This window comes from Dama dama, chromosome 13 (genome assembly GCF_033118175.1).
Source record: "Dama dama isolate Ldn47 chromosome 13, ASM3311817v1, whole genome shotgun sequence".
NCBI lineage: Eukaryota > Metazoa > Chordata > Mammalia > Artiodactyla > Cervidae > Dama > Dama dama.
In genome coordinates this window covers 73456447-73475486 of record NC_083693.1, presented here as the reverse complement: position 1 = coordinate 73475486, position 19040 = coordinate 73456447, and the positions used below count along the sequence as shown (strand labels likewise).

The following is a 19040-nucleotide window of genomic DNA, read 5'->3' as shown; positions in this document are numbered from 1 at the left end:
CCAGATAGAATAAATAGGGAAAAAATATAGCAAAATGGTAGATTTAAACCCAACAATATCAATACTCGCAATGAAAGTTAATGGTCTGACTACCCCAATCAAAAGGCAGAGATTGCTTGACTGAATAAAAGTATAAGACTCAACCATATACTGTCTAGGATAAGTCCACTTTAAATATAAAGATACAAATTGGTCAAAAGTAAAAGGAAAGAAAAAGATTTACCATGGTAAACCTAGTCAAGAGAGAGTTGGAGGGGATATACTAACATACAAAGTAGGTTTTGGAGAAAATAATATTACTAGTGATAAAAGAATCATTTTACAGTTATAAAGGACAATTTAATTAACAAATAATACTAATACTTATGCACTGAATAACATGAAGCACTTGATGCAACTGCAAGAAAGAGAAATAGAAAATAAAAAACTCCAATTACAATAGCACCAAAAAATGAAATACTTATATTTATGAGTTTAAAAAAATACAGGGGAATCTACATGCTTAAAATTACAAAGATGACCAAAATGGGGAGATAGTCTGTGTTCATGGACTGAAAGGTTCAATATTGTTAAGATATAAATTCTCTCTAAATGTACATATTCAATACAACTCTAATTAAAACCCTTGAAAGATATTTTGTAAATAAAGACAAGTTGATTCTAAAATTGATTTGGAGAGATAAAATAACTAGAAAAGCCAAACAATTTGAAAAAGAATAAAAAGGTTGGAGCATTCACGTGACCTGATCTCAACATTTAATACAAAGTTAATGGACTTCCCTGGTGGCTCAGATGGTAAAGAATCTGCAATGCAGGAGATCTGGGTTTAATCCCTGGGTCGGGAAGATCCCCTGGAGAAGGGAGTGGCTACCCACTCCAGTGTTCTTGCCTGGAGCATTCCATGGACAGAGGAGTCTGGCAGGTTATAATCCATGGGGACACAAAGATTTGGACACAACTGAAGGACTAACACTATCACTTTTCACAATCATGAAGATAGTATGGTATAGGTGAGCAGATCCCTAGATCAGTGGATGAGAACACAGGGTCCAGAAACAGACTCACAAATACAGCCAATTTTTGAATGACCATATCAAAAAGGAGGAAAGGAATTCAATGGAGAATGGTCATTCTCTTCAACAAACACTTGGACATACATAGGCCAAAAAATGAACCTCAGAGAAAATGGATCATAGATTTAAATGTGAAAGTAGGAATGAATGTTTAGGAGAAAATTTTTTGAGTTTGGGTGGGGCAAAGACTTCTTATACATGACACCAAAAGCACTATCTGTAAAAGAGACAAATCATAAATTAGACTTCATCTAAAATGAAAAACTCTGAAAAAGACGCTGTTAACATAAAAAGACAAGCTGCAAACTGAAAGAAAGGATTTACAAATCACGTATCTGGCAAAGCATTTGTATCCAGAATATGTAAAGAAGTCTCAAACTCAATAATAAGAAAACAACCCAATGAAAAAAATGGGCCAATGATACGAACACACACTTTCCTAAGGAAGATATGCAAACAAACAGGAAAAAATGCTCAGCACCAGGGAATTGCAGCTTAAAGTCAAAATAAGATAAAAGGACTGGAGATCCCATATGCTGACGAGGAGGTGGAGCAACTGGAACTACTACATGTGACTGGTGGGAGCACAAAAAATGGCACATTTACCTTGGAAAACAGCTTGGCAGTTTCTTAGAGAGTTAAACAAATACTTAACAATATGACCCAGCAATTCCATGCCCATGTGCTCAAACATAACATCAAATGAGTTATGCTAAGTTAAAGGAGCAAGACTCAAAAGGCAACACACTGTCCAAGTCCATTTATATGACATTCTGGAAGAGGCCAATCGACAGAGCTGGGGGATAGATTAGTGGCCGCCAGAGGCAACGGATAAGGGGAAGGTCTGATTTCAAAGGAGTAGCGCACAGTGCTTTTTTGGAGGGCAATAAAACTGTTCTCTATCCTGAGTGGTTACACGACTATACATATTTGTCAGATCTCAGAGAACTCTTCACTAAAAAGTTAATTTTGCCATATGGAAATTTAAAATTAATTTTAAAACGTTACAGAAAGATACTGACTAGGTTCTACGTTCTCAAACCTTCTTGGTTCACAATGCCCTTAGTGTCTTCATAACTTCTTCACTGTGCTCCTAGATCAAAAGAAATAGCTATCAATTTAGGAGCTTAAAAAACTCCTGCTTTTGTGAGGTACAACCGACACGTGTAACTGTACATAACTGTACAATTTGATACATTTAACATTTGCATATACCCATGAAATGATCATGCAAGATGATAAACGTATCCATCATCTCCCAAAATTTCTTAGCAGTCTTTTGGGAAAAAAAGGTACATATAAGTTGGTTGGCTGGAGGTAGGGGTGGGTTTAGGTAGAACTGGGAAAGGGTGGAGTAAAGACAAAGATTAACTTTTTTTTTTCTTTTTGTATTTATTTCACTTATTTAAAATAAGCACACATTTAAAAATAATTTTAAAACATCCAACCAAACAAAGGGTAATTCTCTCAAAATAAGAACCAATCTCCAAGAAACAGCTCACTGATATTTAAGGTAGAACAGGCATTCTCTGGGTTTCAATAAGCACTTGTTGCTTTCATCTCCCCTTGGCTCATCTCTGACGAAAGCGCTTCTTCACCCCCATGTTACCATGACTCTGGTAAAACAAAAGCAACTAAGCAAAAAGGGGGATGCATTGTTCACTGGAAGGACTGATGCTGAAGCTGAAACTCCAGTACTTTGGCCACCTGATGCAAAGAGCTGACTCATCTGAAAGACCCTGATGCTGGGAAAGATTGAGGGTAGGAGGGGAAGGGGACGACAGAGGATGAGATGGTTGGGTGGCATCACCGACTCAATGGACATGAGTTTGGGTAGGCTCCGGGAGTTGGTGATGGACAGGGAGGCCTGGTGTGCTGCACTTCATGGGGTCACAAAGAATTGGACATGACTGAGCGACTGAACTGAACTGGTGGTTTAAATCACCACTTTAAAGAAATCTGCAGACTACTGAAGCTTCATTTTTAACATACCACCTCCTTTCATTCAAAACACCCTTTCTCCTCTCATTTGCAAACTATCTTTACCCTTACAACACATAAAACTTTCCAGAACACACTGTAAACATCAGATATAAAAACGGAAGGAGAGTATCCAACATCAATCCTTAATTGGAGCACAAGACAATCACCAAGGGGATCTAGGCATGAAAGCTCCCGTAAGGACCAGAGAGAAACCCTCTGCTCTTACTAGAAAATGCTGACTTGAACCCCGAGCATAAAAGAAAACTTGCAAGGCACCATCTTGTCACTGACAAGCAGTACAGATTAAAATATGGTGATGAACTCATTTCCCCTGGAAACTCAACATGGATCCCATAAAGACACCACACATCAGGAGGGTTTTTTTTTTTTTTTTTTAAAGAAAAACATATTTACTGATTTTTGATGATGGCAAATGAGATACATGATCATATGAAATTTTTTAAAATTACAAAAATACAGTAAAAGGGGAAAATCCACATAAACACACCATGTAGAGGCAGCTACTATTAACAGTTAGCTTTACACTCCTCTAGAACACAGTCCGTCTCTGAGACAGTCAGGGCGGACCGCAGAAGGGCACCCCTGCATCTGATTCACTGACTTCTATGGAGTAATCCAGCCCCACAGAGGTGAGTGATTCCAGAGAGGTCTACCTTGATGTGAAGCACTTCTGAGCCAGCCACTCCACTCAACCGGTGACCAAAACAATTCCTTTTCCGACCTGCAGGCTACATTCATCTGTGACTAAGACTAGCCTCAGTGCCCTTGCCTTGGCAGGAAACTGTCGAGTGAGGGTTACTGAGCTCTGACCAGGACTTGCAAGGAATTTTAGAAGGCTTGCCGGGGCACTGCAAGCCGTTTTCTCCAGAGCTGACAGCCCCGGGGGAGGTCGAGTTGTCACAGGCAGCACAGGAAGGCTTAATCTCGGGGCGGCGCAGGCAGACCCGGGTGACCCGGAGACGCTGGCAAACAGCGCGGTGACCCAGGAAACGTTTCTGAGCCGCTCCCAGGCCGCGCTGGCAGAACTTGAGAGGAGTGGTTCTCACAGCTTTTGGTCTCAGAACCCCTTTAAACTCCTGAAAGTTATTGAGGATCCAAAGAACTTTCGTTTATGAGAGTTCTGTCTATGGACATTGACTGTATTAGAAATTAAAGTAGAGAAATTAAAAAAAAAACTTGCTCATTAAAAAATAATAAACTCATTATGCCAATATAAATACATTTATAAAAATAAGTACTTTTTTTCAAAACAACTAATTATTTCAGAAAACAACTCATATTAAATAAAAATATTTCCTAAAACAAATTCAGTGAGAGAAGAGGGCACTGGAGGGTCCTGAGAGGTCAGACTGCTCTCAGACATGGCCCATGGACTTGGACATGAACACGGTCCTAGTAAAATGGAACTTCCAGATTATAAATGGTGGAAGACAGAAGGGACACCATTAAACACTGTCCAGGAGAAACTGGCTGAACAAGGACTAAGGGATGCATGGGGCCGCAATGAAGCTTGGAGATACATGGGTGGCTTCGCAAACAACGTTTCCTCTGTTGGAGCATTGTTAAAAGGGCTCAGCGGGGATTTGCCGCGTCTGTGGTAGCTGTAGGGGCTGAGTATCACCTGGAGACCCAGAAAAAAGGTAAGAAACATCACTGAAGATAATACCTGGAAATATCTTTTAATGTCTTAAGTGGCACTGTTTCACATTTTTGCAAACCTCTTTATGTTTGGTTTAATTAAAAAAAAAAACATAAAAAACACAAAGAGCTGAATTCTTATATCTGCTATGCTCAGAATGTTCATTTGGTTGAAATACAGGAAGAAAAACCTGTCTCCAGCATTTGGTAGTTGGAAAAGTGAGGGGTGATCAATAGCTCTTCTAGATAATTGTAGACTTCTTTGATAGTTTACCAAAACTTGACAAGTGGTAGTGCACTAAAGGTTACCTATTCTGTGGAATCCTAAATCTTGCCAATGAGGGGTCTCTAATTCCTGAAAACCCTCTGATGTGTCTTGCACTTTGAATAGCTCTCCGGCCAATGAATGATTTTATAACATCATCTGTTCGTCATTTGGAAAATACTGGTCTCACTGAATTATGTGTATTAATGTATTGTAAACAAATTGCCTATTAGACTAAACTGCCATGCTTTTTAAAAACAGATTTATTGAGATATTCACATATCATACAATCCACCCCTTTAAAATGTACAATTTGATTGTTTTCCATATGTTCACAGGACTGTGGAGGCACCACAATGTCTAGTTCCTTTCACTGTGTATATTAAGAATCCCACTCATTGGTATTGACACCAGTCTCAGCAGGACGGCTTGCAGCACTGGGAAGCTGAAGTCTGCATTGGCAGACACAAATCTTCCAAAATTCAAAATTTCTCCTGAGAGCTTGAATTTTCTTTTTGAATGCTCAAATTTTAATCATTGACAATAAACATCATCAGTTATCTTATCTTCCTTAAAGTGACATTTTCATTTTACTTTGTGAGAAAATGCTCCCTGAAAACCCAAGTCTGAATAACCTTTTTGTTAGTCGTTCAAGTATAAATGGTATTCTGTGAAAGAACATGCTATGCTATTAACTTGGTTTTGCTTGAGAAAAATGCCAACGCCTGAAAAACAGATTCATTAGATAACTTAATTAAACACCAGATGGCTGACTATATTTTAAAAATGGCTTAAATATTGAGATAATGGAATTTTTGTGATTTAACCCAAGAATCTAGACTCCAGGAACTTCCCCCTGGGTATTGCTCCCTTTTCATCCTCCTCTGCCTGAACCTAAGCTATTTTAATCTGGAAAATAAAGGTTGAGCTTGATGATCTATAAGGTTCTGTTAATTTCTTGATGATCTATAAGGTTCACTTAATTTCTGTTAAATGACGCATAAAAAGACACAGCACACAAGAAAAGTGCTAAACGTCATTAGCCAAGAGGAAAGCACAAACAAGAACGACCATGAGATCCTAGCTCACACCTACCAGGACGGCCACCATCAAACAGACGGACCGTAACAAGTATGGGAGGCGTGGGGAAACCGAAGCGCTCACGCCCTGCTGCTGGGAACGTGAGACAGGGCTGCCGCCTTGGAAAGCGGTCTGGCAGCTCTCCAAACTGCTAAACACAGTGTTAGCATGGGCCTAGCAGTTCCTCTCCTGGGTAAACACACAAGAGAAATGAAAACACGTATGTACACAAAAGACTGCACGTGAGTGCTCACAGGGGCATTATTCACAACTGCCAAGTAGCAGAAATGACACAGATGTCCATCAATGGATAAACAGATAAGTAAGATGTGGGGTATATATTCTTGTGGAATATTATTATTATGGAATATTATTCAGCAATAAAAAGAAGTTCTGATACATGCTACAACATGGATGAAATGTGAAAACATTACGCAAAGTAAAAGAAGGTTGCGTACTGTATAATTCTATTTCTAAGAAATGTCCAGGTTAGACGAATCTACAGAGGCGGAAAATAGCGAAGCAGTTACCAGGGGCAGGGGGGGAGTTAGGAAGACTGGCAGTAACTGTTCATGGGTATGGGATGTTTTTTAGGGGGATGAAAATATTATAAAATTACACGTGCTGATGCCTGCACAATCCTGTGAACAGACTAAACTGAATTGTACATCTTAAAGGGGTGGACTGTACTTATGAATTACCTGTCAATAAATGTTAAAAAATACAGCAGCCCAGTGTAACAGGCAATGTATTTAAAAGAAGTAAGCATAAAGAGTGCAACATCTCTAGAGCTGTGGATTCTTCAAAGTCAGTGGGAATAAATGTCTGCAAAAATACTATGACAGTATTCATAAATACAAATGACTCCCTTTGGGTTTGATCCCTGGTTAGGGGACTAAGATCCCATGGGCCATGTGGTGTGGCCAAAAAAAAACCAAAACAAAATACACACCGGGCAACCCTTCAAGCAAGGCGGCTGAGTGTCACTTCAGCGGTCAGCACACCAGGAGCGTGGGCTGGAACCAGGAAGGGGCCCACCGCTCCACCTGCCCCGCCGGGTCCAGGCACTGCGCGGTGGAGGCCTTCCGTCGGCTCTTGGATCCTGCACCCAGACGGTCAGAAATGCTGCGGGGACCGTCCCCACACACTCTTGCACTGTATCTTTCCCCGTGCCCTCTGTCTACGAAGCACAAACCCCGCCTGCTCCTCCCCTCACGCTCCTCGAGGGAAGGGGGCGGCTGCGCTCTCCTGCCCTCGCCGCAGCAGAGAGGACAGACTGACCGTCCCTGTTCTCAGGGACACGGAAAAGCGCCTCCTTGCGCGCACCTTCGGGGGACCGCCTAACTCCCCTCCGAGCAGGTTCCTCTCCGCGCCTTCTTCCCACCACGTGGGCGGTCCTGCAGCTCTCCCCTCTCCCCGCTTCCTCACCTTAACCAAAAACGACATGTGACCGATCCCGGCTCTGGGAGGGCGCACGTCTTGCTCACCACTCTTACTTCCTCATCTAAAAACGTGCTCAGGGGATGCTCAGCAAGTGTCTGCTATGTGCACCAGAGGCAAGATGCCCAGGACTCTGGAGATGGCCTGCACTGCTGGGTGGGGAACAAAGCTAAGACGGCGGGAGAGGCTGGTTATTAGGACACGGTTTTAAGAGGGAGGCAGGAAGCAACGATCGTTTCATCTGAAACAAGTCTCAAGAGCTTGAGGCATGCTAAGTGGTTCTGGTAACACGCCACCTCGGTGAAAGACCCAGGAGAGACGGGGGCCGGTGGGCAGTGCAGACATCCAGTCCACACCCGACCAGCCTGGGCCTCGATGCCCTTTGCGGACCCTTCCCTCCTGGGGAGAGAGCGGAACTCAGGGGCTGCCGGCAGCCCAGGCCCCGTCCAAACAGAAGAAGCTTCCACATGGGTCACTTAAAACAGAATAAATTGAGTGTTTTTAAATATAGTAGATGACATATGTATACACTTAATTCAAAAATAGAATACACTTAATATACAGTAAAGCAGCATTTAAAGTCAATGGAGAAAGGGGGATATTCATCACATGATGAAGGGACTAATGATTTTTCAATCATTTTAGAAGACACAGTTATATCCTTACCCTGAGACATTAAAAAAAAAAAAAAGTTCCAGGAGGACTGCAAAGCATCTTGTAAACAAGAGAATTATCAAAGTGTTAGAAAACATTAGAGATTTCTCTTTGTGATTCTGGGGTTTGGGAGGCCCTTCCATAGTAACTGAGAGTGGAAATTAAGGACAGAAAAAGACATTCCCTGATTTTCCTTAGTCTGAATGAGAGAGGCTGTGAAGGATTTACTGATCAGTATACGGCTGCCGGGAGATAGTGAAGGACAGGGAGGCCTGGTGTGCTGCAGTCCACGGGGTTGCCAAGAGTTGGACACGACTTAGTGACTGAATAGCAATAGGCCTGTGATGGCTCTTCAGGCAGGCGTCTGGGGCGGAACCTGAACGGACCTCACAGTCCTAGGCGGACAACAGGCTGGTAAAGTCTGACCTTTAAGAGTTAACCGTGATAAAGAAAGCAAGTTGATCTCAGCTTCAGACACAACAGCCTGTGAACTACACAAAGAACATGACTTGCATTTCTTCTTTCCCAAAGCACACATACTAATGTAAGGAGAAACATATTTTAGGTCGATGAGCCTAGTCGATTTTGAAATATATAGCTTTGGGGGAAAAGAACCAGAAACTTACAGAGTTCAATGGAAATCAGGATTTAAAATTTTATATTAAGCCACAAGGATTCCTTAGTTACCAAGGAGTAATATGTCAAAGACAGATAAAATAACAACGATTCAAAAAAACTCAATAGGAAACTGGAGTTCGGCACCAAACACTAGAGTTTTAAAAATGGTATCACATGAAGTGTTTCTAGATGGTACTGACTGAGGTCACAGCGGGACCTGCAGAGGACCTAGAAATGGGTTGGACAGTCTGAGACTGAAGACAGGGATTTGCGGGTCAAATGAAACCAACGGTGAACCAGCCAACCAGGGTGGACTGTCCTGACTCCAGCTTGGCCCCACCACTATTTTACCTCCTCCCAACCATCAGCATTTTCCTGCCCATGTGTGGACCACACGCTTACTTCTGAATTGTGCATAGACACTGTTAAAGGGGGTAAGACAGTTAAGAAAAAAATGAAAGATCTGACATTTCTACCCCACGTGGTGGCCGTGAGGATCAGGTGAAGTTAACACACGCAGGGCACAGCGGTCCTTCGAGTTCCCTCACTGCAGTCTAGGGCATGGCACAGAGATGTTCATTCTCCCAGGTGCCAGGACACATTTTTGAACAGGAGGATTTTTTTGGGGTAGCAAATGTCATGTTAGGCTTAAATGTCTTAGCATATTCTAAGTAAGTCAGAGTTCAGTCTGTCACCGAGGGTTGGGCACGCTGGTTAGACGGCAATTACTTACCATATGGACTACTTCTGGGTAAAGAGGCTCTGTGATCACATTCCGATTATGGGTGATATATTCTACCATTTCACTTAAAGCAGCTCGTTTTACTTCCTTCCACTTTAGGTCACTGAGCGGATCGGAAACAAAGTCAAAGAGGACACAACATTGACGTAACTTCTGGATAAAAAGCTTCTCTTGATCAGCAGGAGGAACATCTGAAAAAGGAGAGAGCAAAGTATTATCGATCGCAACAACGCTTAACCCAGAATTACTGTGGCGTGCTTTTAAGTTTCCTACAACTTTTCAATTAATAGAGATTCGAGAAACAAGAGATGGGGTGGGAGTGAATAGAGGTTATACATTCCTTAAAGACAAGGGAAGGAAAAAATCAGCTCGTCGCTGCTCAGATCATATGCTTCCCATGACAAAGTTTCCGTGTTTCTTAACTCTCTGAAGCCATGTCCAGAGTACTGTTCAAAATAAAATTCTTTCTCATGAAGTGCTTTCATTCAACAAACGTGACACTGCCGCCGTATCACATGCCGGCAGCGTAACAGGAGGCAAAGCCCAGCTCCAGGGTGGGGAGAGGGGCGCCGCGGGACAGCTGCACACGGCAGGTCAGCGGTCACAGGGCGGGTGGGTGCCCCCTCGGGCCCGCCGTTGCTATAGATTTACGGTGGAGGGCGTGGCTGCTGTCCCTCGGCCAGCCGGCCAGCAGCAAGAGGCATCGCTGTGGAGCTGCCCAAACGAGCTGCTCCAGGCACACACTGGGGGTCTCCACCCACCCGGGGGCCCCGTATCCTCTGTCAGTGTGGGCGACGGCCAACACGCGTCACACACGACGACAGCAACGCAGAGACAGCACAAACAGTAACGGTATTGCAGAGGGAGTGCTCACCGGGGCCAGGGGTCACACTGAATGCTTTATACACATCACACAGTTTTCTCATGCAATCTTTACAATGATACAACAGAAACGAGACGCAGGCACGGAGGGTCAGTGTAGGACTGGGAAGTGATGGAGCTCCATGTGATGTTCTGGGAGGTATTGGAAAGCCCCGATCTGCCCGTCTGAGTGTGACAGCTTTCTGGGGTGAAGAGGAGATCGGCGGGGATATTAACAAACAAGATCTATTGACACATTGACTGAAATGTGTCCAAGATCTGCCTGACGCAGTGAACCAAGATTTTCCACAAGATCACACTGGTGTTACACTGTTGGTCAAGGGCAAAATAGCCATTCAGAGGGCGAAACAGCCCACTGGGTCTTAATTTGATAAGGTGTATAGGAGCCTATTACTGTGGTTTCAGATTCCATGCTGCAGATTCCTTCAAGAAACCTCTCACTGGTTACTTTTTGCTGTGGTATCAAAGAAGATGTCCATAACGATCTGAAAAGTTCCTCCCTTCCCAATCTCGTGTCTTCCTGCATTGTTTCAACCAAAACATATGGCAACAGGCTGAATGCAGAGGCAGGCCGGAGAATCCGGCTCTCTCCTAGTAAGTCAGACATTAAAAGGACTTACAAAAGTAGAAAATGATACCACCCTCTCTGGTTTAATTTTTAATGTGGTCAATATCAGTAGTTAAGCCCGCATAAACAGAAGCTCTCTGGGTCCTACATAGTTCTGAGGGGTGTCAAAGGGTCCTGAGACCAAAGCTGCTGAGACCCCCGCCCCACAGGAGCCGGCACCTCAAGTGGGTCCCCAGGTGGCCCGGGCTTCCCTGCTTCCACCCGCTTCTCTCCGCGTCAGCTCCCCCAACCCACCTCACCTCCCTTTCCTCCACCAGCTGCCCCTCCTGTTTGGGGTTCTCGCTTGGGCCTCCTCACCTCCTGGTCAGACAGGACGCACTCCAGGGTCATCATTTAGCTCCCCCTGCCTTGAATGGTCAGCTCTCTAGGTGGGCATTTCCTCCCTCCCTGGGCTGCTTTCTGAGAGCAGGTGCCAGGCGACTGCCCCCTGGTTCTCTGTACCCCCCAGTGCCTGGTGTGGAACCCTGCAACCAGCAGGCACTCAGCACGGCCCCCCACTTCCCGGGAAGCTCCCCGAGTCCCCAGACTGCACAGCCGGTCCAGGAGGTGAGGGGGTGCTGCCTGAAGGGTACTCAGGACCGAGGGACAGAACTATGACCACAGACATTCTGAGTTGCGGTGGCCGAATCACTGAAATAGCTAATAGTCACCACAATGTCTAAGGTCCCTTTACAATCAAATATCCAGCTCTTTTCAACGAAAAGCTTCATTTTCTGAATGACCTCCAAGCTTAATTTCAGTCCTCACTCAATTCCACACCTGTACTCACCCTCCACTTTGCCAGAAACACCTTGAGTGAGCGCATTTCATAGTTACAGCTCATGTACGTGGAACCTTCTGGCTTTCTCCCACTGTAGAGCACCGAGAAGCCCGTATTTACCCCAGAAACTACCTGATGACGACTCAGCTGTCGCCAGAACACTGGAACAAACCTACTGCAGTAAGAAGGAGGAGCAGAGTAAAATCTTTTTTCTTCATAAAATTTCTACCTATAAAAATCCTTCTTAAAAAAACAAGAAAATCTCAACTTGCTGAAATTCTCAATTCTTTCAGGGTTCCAGATAGCTAAGGTGTTCAGTTCAGTTCAGTCGCTCAGTCGTGTCTGACTCTTTGCAGCCCCACGGACTGCAGCACGCCAGGCCTCCCTGTCCATCACCAACTCCCGAAGTTTACTCAAACTCATGTCCATTGACTTGGTGATGCCATCCAACCATCTCATCCTCTGTTGTCCCCTTCACCTCCTGCCTTCAATCTTTTTTTTTTTTTTCCTGCCTTCAATCTTTACTGTATTAAATATTTTTGTTTATAGTTTATTTAAAGTTTGTGAGCATAATCTCATGAACTCGTGTTTTAAAACCTCATTTGGCTAAAATTTACAACTTTATTGTTTTTTTAAAAAAACTATATTAGACCAATCAAAATAAGTAAAAAAATATTGCACCCACAGCCCCATCAGCTATTTCCTCATGTTCACTGATTTATTTGGCTGCGCTGGGTCTTGGCGTGGCATGCGGGCTCTCCAGCTGTGGTGTCTGGGCTCAGCGGCTCCGTGGCATACGGGATCTTAGCTCCCTGACCCCTGACCAGGGGTTGAACTCGTGCCCTTTGCATTGCAAGGTGGACTCTTAGCCACTGGACCACCAGCTAAGCCCCTCCTGTGTTTTCTGAATGCAGGTTAATTTAGGTTCTTGTTGGTCAGCATATTTTAAAAATCTTCAGTACTTGCTGCTGGGTTAATAGTACTGTACCACTGGGGGATAAAAATGAGTGGAGGTGGTGGGAGAATATGCTTTTTACCCTTGTGTATGCTGGGTCTCTACAGAATGAGTTATTTTGTAATTGAAAAATAAGCTCTTTAAAAACTATTATGTTAGCATTGCTGATCTTTTTTATTTATTTATTTTCCGTTTATTTTTATTAGTTGGAGGCTAATTACTTTACAATATTGTAGTGGTTTTTGTCATACATTGACATGAATCAGCCATGGATTTACATGTATTCCCCATCCCGATCCCTCTGGGTCTTCCCAGTGCACCAGGCCGGAGCACTTGTCTCATGCATCCAACCTGGGCTGGTGATCTGTTTCACCCTAGATAAAAAAATCTATTTATTTTTTAATTGAAGGATAATTGCTTTACAGAATTTTGTTGTTTTCTGTCAAACATCAACATGAATCAGCCATAGAGCATGAACCTTGAAAGAAGAAAAAAGGTATGACAATACAACCCGTACTTGACCTGACTGTTCTGATTACCATGTAATGTGAATCAAATGGTAAAAACTAACCGGACTGACGCTTTCGGTATATTACACTTCAGCGTTTGGTACTCAAGACTGGTACTGACTCTTGAAGTAATAAACCACGACCCCAGATTTGACCCAATCTTTACAATTACTTCTATGAAGCACAATAAAAAAAGAATGGATTTTGAATTCTGCCCATGAGTGACAGTGGTTTACTTTAAACTGTCTACAGATGAGTAACATTGACATTCTTGTTTTAGGACACACTAGAGAGCGACCTTAAGCCCCAAAGAGAGCATCAACTAAAAAGCACAATATGAGACAAATTGTTGTAGCCCCCGTGACAGCGGTCTGGACGAGCCCCAGGATCCCACCCGGAAGCTAGACAGTGCGCTGAGTGAGACCTCTGATCTAAGAGAAAGAGGACACGAAAGGGGCAATGACAAGGTTGGCTGGGACATTTTTAATGTTGATTAACATTTCCTTTCATTATTATTGTTTTAAGCTATGAGCGATAACATTTCTCTCTACAAATAACATCACAGGTACCTTACGTTTACATACATTTCTTCACTCCCTCCCTCAGTTGCTTTCACTGATTTGCTAATGTGAACGTGGGACACTTCCTGATTACTTCAAGGTAAATCCTTGATGATACCAGGAGCAAACCCGACGATACCCACGCAAAACCTGCAGGAGGCAAGGAGCGGAGAACAGACACTAACCCACAGCATCTGAAGAACGCATTACTCTTCTAAAAACATATTTACTAAAGGGAAGCCTGTAATTAATAACTGACGCATAGGGATGCTTCATGAGGGTCACTGTCAGACTGGGGTGGCTTCGTGAGTGCCGCTGGCCCTAGGGTGAGGGAGGGCAGCGCTCTCACCAGCGGCCCCAGGGCAAGCTAGTAAGGAGTGGACACCTTCCACTGACCGCTGACCCCCAAGATGCAGGTGAGCCCCAGGGCCTATCCAGTGTGATGACTGAACATCTACTTGTGTTTTCTTTTACAAAGAATAGAAAAGTAAGAGGTACTAATATTTGACATAGGAGCCGACACACACTGGAGGTGTGTGCTTAAGACTGCTCTGCTTCCAGGCAGCAGTGATGGAGAGCCTGAGGACCACTGGGCACGCAGTGAGGAGCTTCTCCAGGCCTTCCCAGGTGAATCCAACACAACCCAGCAGTTCACAGCTGGCTCCACAGGTATTTACAGCGTCTGTGCATCGCAATTAGCACAGGGACGGATGGACATGACAACACGTTTTAACTGCCAAATTGTAGGACGGGACACAAAAAAGTTACATCACTGAACTGTCACTGTACTGGAAGGGGAGGCACATGAACTCTGTCTCTGGGTAGAAATATTATCAAAGGAAAAACAAAACAGGGACGCCCACTTCCGTATGACTCATCCTGGTGGTGAAGAGAAACATTCCAAGATACCAAAAGGACCAGCTTTTGGCAGGACAGTCAGAGAGAGGCAGGCCTTTCTAGCACGGAGATGATGGCTTTTCCCAAATAAACACAACCCCGATGAGAACCAAAGCCAGAGCTGCACGAACCACAGCCCGGAGAACGTCACTTTGAGAAGATGCTGCTGGAGGCACGCCCGTGAGGGTGGGAACCACTTTGCAGTCACTCATGTACTCCATGCCAAGCAGATGCGGCGGGCTGGCTTTCAGAGACCCCCGTGCATCCCTCCTGTCCCCCAGCACCCGCCTTCCTGACAGCACAGGGACGAGAGTCTATGAGCACCTGCCCATTCTAAGCCTGCAGACAAGAGGCAGTCCACACAAAACGGAAACACATACAGACTCTCCAGGAGGAGAGAGCCAGTCCTTCAGCCATGGCATCCTGTCTTTCCAATACACTTATTCTGAGTACAAAGTGAGTGGGAATACAGCTGAATCCAATTACTACCAACTTGGAGTAAATCTGGGATTCGTCATTAATAGGCATTAAATTCCACTTACTCTTGGCAAGTCTCCCCCACCAAGAAGAGTTCAGCAACACTGCTTTGATTTTGAAAGAGAGAATTCACGCACCAGGTTTTGAAGCGACTGTTTTCCCCACTGCCTCCTGTGTCTCCTGTCCTGAACCAAGTGTCTGCAGACAGGAGAGCCCTTCTGTCGCACCGTCACCTGCCCCATGGCCAACACCACGGAGCCTCCCAACGGACCTTATTACCTGTCAGACGATGCTCCTTCACCTTGCCCAGCTTCACGTCTTGACCATGCATGGCCCTTCAAATTCCCCAGATCATTTCGGCGAGAACAGAAGTCTTTGCAGTACTGACTCTTTCAATCCACAAACATGAAATACTTCTCCAATTACTCTTTTTCTTAAATGTCTTTCAATAAAATTTTATACTCTTCTCCTAAAAATATGTTACACATCACTTTTCAAGATTGATTCTTAGGTGTCTGTTACGTGCTGATGCTACTGTAAACTGTATCTTTAAAAAGACTCAAGAGTTTTCTAACTGCTGCTGTGGTTTAGGGGAAAAAAAAAAAAGATCTGGAGTATGACTTTTGTAACCAGCTACCCTTTTGTGTGTATGAAAACAAATTTCCTGTATTTTTTAATTAATTAATTTTTAAGTGGAGGATAATTGGTTTATAATATTGTGCTGGCTTCTGCCACACATCAGCATCAGTCAGCCACAGGTATACACGTGTCCGCTCCCTCTGGAGCCTCCCACCCCACCCCACCCCTCGAGATCATCACAGCTCCTACTAATTCTAATGACGTCTCTGTGAGTCCTGCTGGTTTTCTGCCTGTGCCACCTTTCATCTGCCAGTACCAACGCTCTTCTCTTTCTTGCCTGAGCAACGCTGCAAGGCAGCGGTGAGGCGTCACCTTGGTCTCTCCACTGTCTCCGAGGGAAGCTCTCCCTAGCTACCCAACCAGAGAGATACTGGCCACAGGACTCTACAGATAACATTTAGCAGATGAAGGAATTGATCTATAGGTTTATGCGTGCATGCTTAGTCCTGTCCAACTCTTTGCGATCCCACCTGCCAGGCTCCTCTGTCCATAGAATTTTCCAGGCAAGAATACTGGAGTAGGTTGCCATTTCCTCCTCTAGGGCATCTGCTCAACCCAGGGGTCAAATCCATCTCTCCTGTGTCTCCTGCATTGGCAGGCAGATTCTTTACCACTGAGCCGCCTGGGAAGCCCCACCGAGAGGTCAGGGCCATCTCGATCCAATCCAGCAGTGACTTCTGTGAACTGATAAGTGACTCTAAAAGCCATGTGGTAAAGCAAAGGGTCGACACTAACCAAGACCCTCAGAGAAGAACAACAGGGTGGGCGGGGGGACTTGCTGTCCCAGAAATCTAGACTCACAGGCAAGTTTCATGAATGAAAACGGCCACCAAGAACAGGGCCTAGAACAGGCCTGTAGAGACGTGGATACTTGATTTACGGCAGGACTGGATCACAGAATGGTGAAGAAAGATCAGTCTTTTAAGAATACAGCTCTGGGACAGGAAGGAAGGAAGGAGAGAGAAAGAAGAAATCAGATCATATTCTATGCAAAAATAAAAAATAAGCTCCTGGAGGGCTAGGACTTCAGTCTGAAAGATAAAGCTCTAATGCTTTTAGAAAAAAATACAAAAGAATATCCTATGTAGAGAAAGACTTCTTAAGACCTAAGGACTGTAATCATTAAAAGACTGATGTAATGAACTATATAAAATCAAACATTGTTCTTCATCAAGACACCACAAAGAATGAAAAGTCATGCCACAGAGTAAGATAACTACTTGAATACATATAGCCAATGAATTAATGTCTGGAATATGTAAGCATTTCCAATAGATCAGTAAGAAATATGCAGAGAACCAATAGAAAAGGAGGCAAAAGTCTTAAGCAGGCACTTCATGAATATGCCCCAAAGGCTAACCACTCGTGAAAGGATCACCACTCACTAATGGCTAGAGGAATGCAAATGAAAAGCATAAGCAAATAGTCTGAGGACACTCAGTGCTGGGGGCAGCTGTGTTGGGCTGGGCAGGGCTGCTGGGCAGGGCTGCAGGGTCTGGCGTCACCAAGGACAGAGGGGACAAATGTGCTTGCTGGGAATTATATACATTTTAAATACGTGTGTGTGAGCGTGCATGTGTGTGCGTGTGTATATACACACACACACACACATGTATGTTTATACAAACCTAATGGAATTCAGACACACGTGTACCACAACATGTGTCAGAGAATGCCCACAGCGGCACTAACAGCTTGAACCAGGAACAATCCAGCGCCCGCCAGCAGTGGGCATTACGTAATACCCTGAAGCTGTGGCGAGGAACGAAATACAGCTACACACAGCACGGACGTACCCTACGAAATCAGGCAAGGTGAAAAGGACTTCCCAGTGTGATTCCGTTCATACGGAGGCTTTAGAAACAGGCGCCCCTGAGACCTGTACGTGACCTCCGGGGAGCTGTCGGGGTGACTGGTGGATGTGCTGGTTACAGGAAGACTGGCTTTGCAATGATCTTTCACTCTTTGCATCTGTTGTGCACGAGTCTGTGAGTTACATTACAAACGGAAAAGGTTACCGAATACATGCACGTGGCAAAAAAACGCCCCCAAGAACACTCCGGGGCACACAGCGAGCCGTGAGCCTCCTTCCTCCACACCTGCCTGCTGCCTCCGACCCTCCTCCCAGACCCAAGTGCCTGGAGCCCCCGAGCCGCCCGGCACATGCTCCACACACAGGTACACACGGGCGTCTCCCACACAACAGCTTCAGAGGAAGAAACACTGACGACCTCCAAACTAACCTTGATGGACACACAGACGATCCCAGCATGTTTCTAAGGTCCCTCCGTGCATTTCCCTTGAAGAATTTAAGCTCTGGATATGTTTCCTTTTAAAAATAAATTCTGAAAAAAATTCCCAATCAAGATGAAATCTTAGTGACCTCTAATTTTTTCTAACTAACTAAAGTGTCTCCCTCTTTCTCTCAAAGAAAAGATCAGCAATCATGACTTCAGATGCATAATGTAAAAACGGCGCTACGACTTGTTCATCAGATCTAACGCGTCTGGTATAAAGCAGAGCAGAGCAGGCCCCGGCCTTGAACATGTGGAGCCTGTATCACAAGGAACTGATTTAAGAATGTATCCAGCATACACACGCCAGGCACGGTACCAGGCATGGCAGCCCAGGCATGTCATTAAAGCATGACACTTGATCTAAAAGAAAAGAACAACTAAAATGTGTGAGAACTGCAATGACGCGTGAGGCAGGACGGGGTCTGGGGGTGGGGAGTGTGGTGCAGGGAAGGGTTTCTGGGGATGCACTTGAGCTTGGCCTTGGAGGGAGGTCGTCGGTTCAAGGAGGCGAAGGTTTGCTGTTGGGGGGCTGGGGCCCGCTCGACGGGGAAGACGATGCATGGCTGCTGTGCTGTGCAAGTCGTCCTGGTCACGTCTGACTCTGCGACCCCACGGACTGTAGCCCACCAGGCTCCTCTGTCCATGGGATTCTCCAGGCAAGAGTACTGGAGTGTGCTGCCGTGCCCTCCTCCAGGGGATCTTCCCCACCCAGGGATCGAACCTGAGTCTCTTACATCTCCTGCCTTGGCAGGCGGGTTCTTTGCCTCTAGCACCACCTGCCCACCTCTCAAATCTGAGCTCCAAAAGACAGAACCTTACCTGAAGGCAACAGATTACATTTTATAAACCTAAATTAATCACAGTGGATCTTTAGCCATACATTTTTATAGAGGAGAAACTCTGTCTTGTTCACCACTTAATC

At 44.8% G+C, this 19040-nt stretch overlaps 1 protein-coding gene and 1 pseudogene across 12 annotated transcripts in view; one reads left to right on the top strand and one right to left on the bottom strand.

Moving 5' to 3' along the window:
• Nucleotides 1-19040, bottom strand: part of PPP2R5C (protein phosphatase 2 regulatory subunit B'gamma) — a 131647-nt gene that overhangs the window by 44886 nt on the left and 67721 nt on the right. For all 12 annotated transcript variants that reach the window (XM_061159435.1, XM_061159431.1, XM_061159436.1 and 9 more), the window contains one exon: nt 9506-9705. In XM_061159435.1, coding sequence (XP_061015418.1) covers nt 9506-9574 — 69 coding nt within the window. In that variant the 5' untranslated portion in view covers nt 9575-9705. The remainder of the gene's footprint in view (nt 1-9505; nt 9706-19040) is intronic.
• Nucleotides 4439-7818, top strand: LOC133068245 (NADH dehydrogenase [ubiquinone] 1 beta subcomplex subunit 3-like; annotated as a pseudogene).